Here is a 9,385-nt window from a genome sequence, read left to right on the forward strand (position 1 = left end):
AAAAAGACAAAAAGGAAAAAAAAAAAAAAATCAAATTTCAGATGAATCACAGACTTCAAAATGAAAAGTAAACTTTAAAACCTTTGGAAAGAAAAAAAATGAAAATATATATGAAGCCTTACGGTATGGAAAGATTTCTTAAACATGATATAAAAGTAACATACCATAAAGGCAAAAGTGATAAATTTAACTACATTAAAGTTAATAAATTTTCTTCATAGGATACCTAAAGATGGTTAAAAAAAAAAATCTGTAAACAGAAAATACTTTACAACACACATATAACCAAAAAAAAGATTAGTATGCTGAACATATGATGATCTCCTTTGATTTAATAAGGAAAAAACTTCCCAAACCCAAGAGAAAAATGTACAGAGGATCTAAATAAGCATTTCACAAAAGAAGACAAATGGATAAACACAGAAAAATATGTTCAAATTTATTAGACATCACAAAAATGGCCAACAAAACCACGAGATATCATTTTAGATATATTAGACTAGCAAAAATTAAAAACTTGTCCATATCAAGCATTGCAAGGTACTTGTCCACTGGGGAGAGAGTGATGAAATAATATCCTTGGAAAACAATATATGCTACCAGCAGTTCTAGGTATATACTTTAAACTCTTGCACATATACTTATTCATAACATTATTTGTTTCCAAGAGCAAAAAATTAGAAACATCTCAAGTATTCATTAATAATAGAATGGATAAACAGCATATTCATACAATAAGCTGCTTTACTAAACAGCAGTGAAAAGAAATGAATTATAGCAACATGAATTATCGTAGATGAAACATGAAAATGTTGAATCAAAAAAGCAAGTTCCCGAAGAACATGCAAATTTTAAAAATACACAGTTTAGTGACAAAAATATATGCAAAAAACCTACAAAGAAAGTGTTAACAGAAAATTCAGGATAATGGGGGCTGGCCAGTTAGTTCAGTTGGTTAGAGTGTGGTGTTGTAACACCAAGGTCAAGGATTCAGATCCCCATATGGCCCAGCCACCAAAAACCAAACCAAACCAAACAAAAATTTAGGATAATGGTTTTCTCTGTAGCTGGGAGAGGGTTACAACTGGGGGAAGACACTGATGATTCAAAGGCACTGATCTTGTTCTACTTGTTAAGTTTGGTATTGGCTGTAGTGGTATTTGTTTTATTATTATTCCTTAAACTGGGCATCTAGAATTTTTTGTTTATATAACATATTCCAAAATTTTAAAAATAAGTACTATCACCATAAAACAAGCAACCCCAAAACTGTAAACAATGACCAACTTGAAAGTAATGGCATTCAATCGTAGCACAATTGTGATCTCTAAAGACTATTCTCCATTAAAAGGAATCAGAACCACCTTGAAGTAACAGCTGATTCAAGGTCTGGGACAGGAACTGTACAAGATGAGCCTGAAACATCTTGTTATACAAAAAAGCAAGGAAGTTATCAAAAACTACTGAAGTCATGTCGAAAGGACAGGAAGCCAACTTGAAAAGACCTCCAACTAAGTAATATATCTAAACCTGAGATTTCAGGATTAATTAATACCACAACATAGAATATTCTAACTAATAACTTCTTCCAAATAGTTCTAGGTGGTCTGGGCTTCCAAAAGAACCCAAGATACTGGTTCAAGGCTGAAATTTAATGTCCCCAAATAATCTGGAAACAATAGGTCAATCCCTTTGGGTGAGTTAGTCCTCAAACATAAAATAGATACTTGTAAGATAAAGTACCTCTTTAAGATCATTTCTCTACTACAGAAAATTATATATATGACAGATATGCAAACTATAAATATAACTAAAAATACTACTTATTCATCCAATTACACGCTGTTTATATTTGTTTTTTCACTTACATCTGCACTGACAAACAAAAATCGAATGTACCAGGGTACTTCAAAAAGTTTGTGGAAAAACAGAATTGAAAACAAGAAAAACAAGTCTTTCCATGAACTTTTTGAAGTACCCTCATATCTTGGTGTGTAATGAAGCCATGAATTTTTGTTGAAAGACCTAAAGTCACTCAGTCTATGCACTAATTTTTAGATAACCTATCTAAATTAAAAATCTTTATCTAAATTAAAAATCTTTACAGATAAATATCTATAGCATTCATTAAAAAATTCTAGAAATGAGATTATATAAGATACCTAACAAATACCCAATCAGATAAATATTTATAGCATTCATTAAAAAATTCTAGAAATGAGATTATATAAGATACCTAACAAATACCCAATAAGATGTAATCAGACCTAATTTTTTCTCAGAAAGAAGTTGAACAGCACTCAGTACTAGAGGATAAAGAACAGTAGCCCACAAAGCTCTTGACATGAACTTGTTTTTTATTGGGAATAAAATTCTGTTTACCTCCCTGTAAACATAACAACAATAACATCAACTTTAAAATGTCATAATGTCAATGCAAATTAGAAAAAAAATTTTTTTAGCTGAAGGGCTAAATCTCAAGGCACTGAAGAGAGTAAGCTGGCAAAAAAACATCATATAGGAAACAGGATACATAAATTATGTTTCATTTAGCTAAAGTTCCTAAAAGAATTCAGCCCTCTATTTGGTCTCAGCAAACAATATGTGGGTAGGACAGGAAAAGACTGTTTTGATGCAGTTGGAGATGGACCAGCCTTAAAAGTAACATCCTCCTGTACCAGTCTCAAATGCATTCAATTTACTAATGCTGGGGCTGGTTGGTTAGCTCAGCTAGTTAAACTGTGTAACACCAAGGTCAAGGGTTCAGATCCCCATATCAGCCGGCTGCCAAAAAAAACCAAAACAAAAAACAATTTACTGATGCTATTAACAAGGGCATCAACTGTGCTGGTAATTTAAGTTTGGGGAAATAATCCTACTGGAAACTAAACTATGATGATTAATTTGTTTCCCATAAGCAACTGCACAATAATTAGACGGTAACTGTCCATTCCCTACCAGTCTCTATGACAAGTCAGTTACTGAAAAATGAGAGGCAGTATATCCTGTTACTAGTTTCCTAGCCACTTAGCTGGTCTCATCTGACTTGCCATCCTCCCATAAACAGAAGAATCAACCAGAGTTAAAATCCTCTATAATAGTTTCAGCTAATGAGCTCAGGAACTCAATTAGTTCTGAGTGCTTTTTTAGCCCTTCACCATAAGTGGTAACATTTACTTAGTGTACCACAACCTTAAATTGTAGTAGTCCTGCAGTATCGCAGCAATTCAAACTCATTTCATTGGGTAAATGAGCTCCCTTAAGTTTAATTTTAGAAAATTAAGAAATTCTTAATTTCTAACTCCTAGAAATGTCTTCATAATGGAAAAACTCAAATCAATAAAGCCCAAAAAAGACTGTTAAGGTCTTCTGGGCCCCAAAAGTCAGAGGACAGCCCCACACAAGAGAGAAGTAAACTAAGATAAACTACTGCCAAACACCACATAAGCATGACCATCCCCACATCTCCACCTGGTTTTAAAGAAACGACATAAAAATAAAGGATTAACCATGGTGATCTCCTCCTCCTCCTGTATGACTTGCTGCTTATGGTGTCCCCCAGAACATGAACTGTGTCTGGTCTTTTGCTGTATCCATAATACCTGGCACATGTTAAGTGTACAAGAAATATTTGATGAATAATTTAAGAATCTGCTATGTCCCCCTGTCCCATCCACTCTTTCTAATCAGCACTGAAGCCTATTATGTGTCAGGTATTGTGCTGAGGACAGAGGAGTAAACGACATAGTACCTGCCATCATGGAGCCCACAGTCTGGTTTATACCATATCCTGTGTTCAAGCTTAGTCAAGCACTTCATCACACTTGATTGTAATTGCTCATTTTTGTTTTATTTTTTGATCTCTTTCTGTAAGACTGTGAGGACTTAAAGGCAAGTATTATGGTCCTTTCATTGCTATGTCCACAAGGCCTGGCACACACCAGACATTCAATGAATGGTTTGATGACTGAACAGATTTATAGAACCATGAATGGATGAATGGGACATAAGAAGTTATGTTTTCTATGGGTACCTACACATACCTAAGGATGCTCATGACAATGGAATACCCTCTTTCTCTAAGCCAGCCATCCCATCCCAAGTGTAAAACTTGACGATGTAGTATGACATGTGCATTTGTTTTCTGACCAAATCCTAAGGCTTTGGGATTTGGTCAGAAGTCTTCTCAACTCTGACACCCTAAATGATCCCTCCATTCTTAAATGTTGTTCTTTCAGTGACACTGTGTTGTGCCTAGCTGGTTGTTAGGCACAACCTAACACTGGTTATTATTTCCTGAATAATGTTTTCCTGGAATAATATTTTCCAGTGTTACTAATAATAACACTGGTTGTTATTTCCTGAAACCACACTTAGTTTAATCGCTGGCTTTACTTTCTATTAACCATAAGTAACCAGTAAGATTTGGTACAGCCATCAGAGAAATCATTCTCATTTGTGGTTTGATCTAATCTTGCCTGCAAGTTCTAGGCCCACGTCCTCAGCTACTATAGAGATTAAAATTTATATAAACTGTCATCACCTTAAATTCAGTGTATCTTGAACTTATTAATGGCATGTAGAAATGTGGCTCTAGTGTTGCCTGGACTTCTAATTTTTCAAGAGTTTGGAGAAATTATAATTTTGATGTGAAATCTACCAATTTTTTTCAGTGGAAGGGAAGAGATCAGGTTGCAGTTATCTTTTCGAGGAAGAAACTGCTTTACAGATGGATTAGACAAAAGGTAAGAAGAGGACTTGCTGTGGTTTGAATGCCCCTGCAAGCTCATGTTGGATCTTAACCCCCAATATGGTGGTAGAAGGTGGGGCCTCTGAGAAGTGATTGGATCATGAGGACAGTGCTCTTGTGAATGGATTATTTATGGAGCAAAAGGTAGATGATTTAATGGATTGTCATGGGTATGGTTCTGATGGCTTTATAAGGAGAGCAAGTGAGGTTAGCTCTTTTGCTCATGCCATTCTTGTCATGTGATACCCTGCATTGCCACAGGACCCTGTACAGAATTCCCACCTAGAATTCCCTCACCCGAAGGCCCTCTGGACCATGGACTTCTCAGCCTTCAAACTGTAAGAAACAAATTTCATTTCTTTATAAATTACCCAGTTTCAGGTATTCCGTTATAAGCAACAGAAAAGGACTAACACAGGAACCAAGGATGATTCCAAGTGTTTCAGGCCTGAGCAATTCAAAGAAGAGACTCACTGTCTACTGAGACGGGGAGACTATGGAAGGGGCAGTGTGGGGAGGGAGGAGTGAGGAATGCATGATTCAGTGTTGGATACACTGCATTTGAATGTTTATCAAACACCCAAGGGGAGATGTCAAGTTGGCTTCAAGTGTATGACTCTGTAGTTTGGGGGATAGGCCTAGGCTAAAGATATAAATTTGGGAATCCTGAGTACACAGGGAGTATTTAAAGCCATCAGATAAGATGAGGTCAGCTAGGGAATACAAGTGGAAAAGGTATGAAGACTGAGAATTGACCTTTGGGGCATTCCACTGTTTAAAAGTTGATGAGATGAGAGAGAATCATCAAAGGAGACTGAGAAGGAGGGGCCTGTGAAGTTGGATGAGAACCAAAGGGAGTAATTTCCCAGAAAGCAACTGAAGAAAGTATTTCAAGTAGGATGATGAACTGTGATAAATGCTGCTAAAAATAGAATGGCAGAAAGACTAAAAAAGTGATAAACTTGATTAAGTTATGCTTGTAGAATGGTTATGATGAAGCCTCATTAGAGTGGGTTCGAGAGAGAATCAGTATAGATAGAGAAATAACTCTTCCAAGTTTTGGTGAAAAGGGAAGCAAAAAATGGGGTGACAGTAGGAGGGTTATATGGATAGGACTGGATTTCTGACTGTGTGCTGAAGGGAATGATTCAGTACAGAGGCAAATAAAGTATCGTGTAAGAAAGAGAGGGAACAATTGCTGGAACTAAGTCCTCATGGGCATATAGGAATGGACTAATGTGTACAAGGGAAGAGCTTGCCTACAGAGAGATAGGAGCATGGACACTTCATCAAGAACAACAGGAGAGAAGGCAGAGCAAGCAGGTACTGATGCGGGCAGGTTGGCAGATGTAGCAGCGGGAGCACGTGAGAGTTCTCTTCTGATTGCTTCTCCTTTCTTAGTCAAACAGGAAGCAAAGTCAACAGCTAAGAGTGTGAAGCATGGTGGAAATATTGAAGCTTTGAAGAAAGACAATATATAAGATGAGCATAGTCCCCACTTTTCAGAGTTTACACTTTACTGAGGAAATCGGGTATGTATGCATGAGATGACTTGCCAAAAAAAAGAAACACAAGTGCCATGCAAAAGAAAACACAGATGCCACCAAGATTTAACTGTATCTAGCAGTATAGGAAATTTCTCCCAGAGGGAGGGAGGCATTATTTAAAGCAGAGGCCAGCAAACTTTTTCTGTAAAGAGCCAAATGATAAATATTTTAGGCTTCGTAGACCATACAGTTTCTGGCACAACTACTTAACCCTTCCCTTGTACTTTGAAAGTAGCCATAGATAATAAGTAAACAAATGAGCAAGTCTGTGTCCCAACAAAACTTTATTTACAGAAACAAGCAGCAAGCCAGATTTGGCCCATAAGCCATAGTTTGCTGTGCCCTGATTTAAACTAAGACTTAAAAGGATAAGAAAGAGTAAAGTCAAGAGATAGTGGCAAGGCAGAAAAAGCATTTCATGTAGGTGGAAAAAAAAAAGTGTAAAAGCCTGAAGTTCTCCATACTTCTAATTCCCACTTTCACTTTGATCTGCCCAAGGATGCTAGATCAACTTTCCTAAATGACTGCTTTAATGTTACTCTCAAGGGTAACAATAAATGAGTGAATAGAGAAAACCAAGGTTAATATTCTGGATCTACAAGGGCTTCCTATTGTCTGTTATGTCAGGTCTAAGCTCCTCTTAACTAAATTTCTGTAACCTATTTTGACCACCTTGCTTCCATTCAAATCAGGAAGAATCCACTATAACGGTGGTTCATAAACTTTATCACACATTAGAATTGGCTGGGTGAAAGTGGAGCTTTCAAAAATCCTAATGCCCAGGCCAAACCCCATACCAATAAATCAGAATCTCTGGGCGTGGAACAGACGTCAGAATTTTTTTTTTAAAACTTCCTGGGTTATTCCAATAAGTCAAGTTTGAGAACTAGTGCACTGTACCACGTAGTTATATGCTCATTCCCATACCCATGTGGGCCTTTAAAACTTATGCTGCCTCCTCTGCCAAGAATATTTACCCTGGTTTTCTCTATTCATCTTTCTGAAATTTCACCTTTTGTTGACACTTTTCTGGATCATGCCAGCACACACGGAACTACATGAGTACTTTTTTCAAACACTCAGTAGGCACCTTCATTTATACAACTGCATTCTTGTTTCCTCTCCAGAATCTTATTTTATAACTATCTTTAATTACTAATTATCTTGAGAACACCTAATAACTTTTTTCAAACATTCAGTAGGCACCTTCATTTATACAACTGCATTCTTGTGTCCTCTCCAGAATCTTATTTTATAACTATCTTTAATTACTAATTATCTTGAGAACACCTAATATTCCTAACTAGATAACATCTTTTCCAGCTCAGAAAGTATCTTAACACTTCTTTTCGGTCCTAAAGCATTTAATACAGCTCTAATCAGCAAATGAATGACATTCAGTAAATATCTATTCACTCATCTCTCACTGTTTAATAAAGGGATACATGCAATGGCCCAAAAACTCTCTTTTGCTTATTTACGTGGCTTTAAAAACAACTGAAAGATGAATCTCACAAAAATAACATTGTGTAAAAGAAGCCAGACACAAAAGAATATTTATCAATCATTCCATATACAGAAAGCTAAAAAGCAGGCAAAAGTGATGTATGTGTTTGAAGTCAGGATGCTGGTTACCTCTGGAAAAGGGGAAAGGGGCAGTAATTGGTAGGAGACAAGGATGATGTGTCTGGGGTGCCCATCATGATTAAGTGTCAGTTTTGTGGGTGTTTTCATCATGTAATAATTCATTGAGCTGTATAATGACCTGTGCACTTTCCTATATGTGTGTTATACTTACAGAGAAAAGTTTCTAAAAATCTAAGCACCATCTAAAAAATCTGCATAATCATGTCTTTTCCCAAAATAACCAAGTTTTTACAAACTTTGCAAATTAAACTGATTTGAACACATTAAAAATAAAAGAAAATGAATTATTTGTGAAACAGTCTGAAAACGAACACTAAAAAACCAAAGTCTGAAATCAGAGCTTGTTTAAGAGGGTAAAGAATACAAAAAGCAAGAAACAAATCTAAAATAATTCTTATATTCTATGTCAGGTTAAAAAAAAAAAGAAAAGAAAAAAAAAGCCATACCTGTACATCTAGTCGCCATTCAAGGCTGTGGTAACTGGGAAGGTCGGGTGCCAATTCACTCAGAATAGTCCTGATCTCCCTTCTGTTGTCCAGATAAAGCTGAAGCAACAATTTGTTCAATTCTTCAGAGAATCCCAGAACAAAAACAGAGTCTTGGAAATCCAGTTCAGAAATCTAAAAGCAAATTGAGTTTAACAGAATATCAAAATCTATCTTTGTCTAGTAAATGCTAAAACACTTGTATATACAAAAGAATATGATATCCCCTAATTCCTTGCTGTTGAGTAAAAGAAACATTCCTTATAGTTAAAGACAACCATTGCTCACTATTCTAAAATCTGAGTTACTGATACATAAAAATACTTTATTGAAGTATAAAAAGGAAAGAATTGTTAAGATGCCCAGTTTTCCTTCCTATTCTCCATCAATCCAGATGCTGCTGATATAGAAAAAAATAAATCATTTGATTCTCCCTCCTCCTAGGATACAGACTACGGCATATGGTTTACAACATGTAGAATTAGAGGCAACTCTAATTTATACAAGTAAGAGGTATTCATACTAGCAGGTAATGATACAGTCATACTATTAGGTATGTTTTTACAAAATCGATTATAAATCATTCAATTACTACAATATGCAGGTACCTGCCAGGACTATTATGTAGAGTACACTGGCCCTTTCTTAAGAATCCAAGTAATACAAAAACAGTCCACAGAAGCCCTTACCATGAGCTTTGAGCTTTCAGTGAGGAGATATGTTAACCCTTCCACACCATGCTGGACAGTGTCGCTACTCACATTGAGTTTTCCTGAGAAAGATAAAAAATGAGCAAATAAATCACTGTGTGATATTTATGCTTCCGCTCAATTACCCTTTGATTCAAACTGTTAATTAAAAATAAATATTATCGGGCTGGCCCAGTGGCGCACTGGATAGTGCGCCGCTTGGGAAGCGCGGCGGTGCTCCCGCCCGAGGGTTCGGATCCCACATAC

At 36.2% G+C, this 9,385-nt stretch overlaps 1 protein-coding gene across 1 annotated transcript in view; it reads right to left on the reverse strand.

Moving 5' to 3' along the window:
• Nucleotides 1-9,385, reverse strand: part of COMMD2 (COMM domain containing 2) — a 15,047-nt gene that overhangs the window by 3,814 nt on the left and 1,848 nt on the right. The window contains exons 3-4 of the mRNA XM_008583254.1: nt 9,119-9,201; nt 8,391-8,564 (exon numbers count right to left, since the gene is read on the reverse strand). Coding sequence (XP_008581476.1) covers nt 8,391-8,564; nt 9,119-9,201 — 257 coding nt within the window. The remainder of the gene's footprint in view (nt 1-8,390; nt 8,565-9,118; nt 9,202-9,385) is intronic.

The sequence above is a fragment of the Galeopterus variegatus genome, unplaced genomic scaffold, assembly GCF_000696425.1.
Source record: "Galeopterus variegatus unplaced genomic scaffold, G_variegatus-3.0.2 Scaffold2870, whole genome shotgun sequence".
Lineage (NCBI taxonomy): Eukaryota > Metazoa > Chordata > Mammalia > Dermoptera > Cynocephalidae > Galeopterus > Galeopterus variegatus.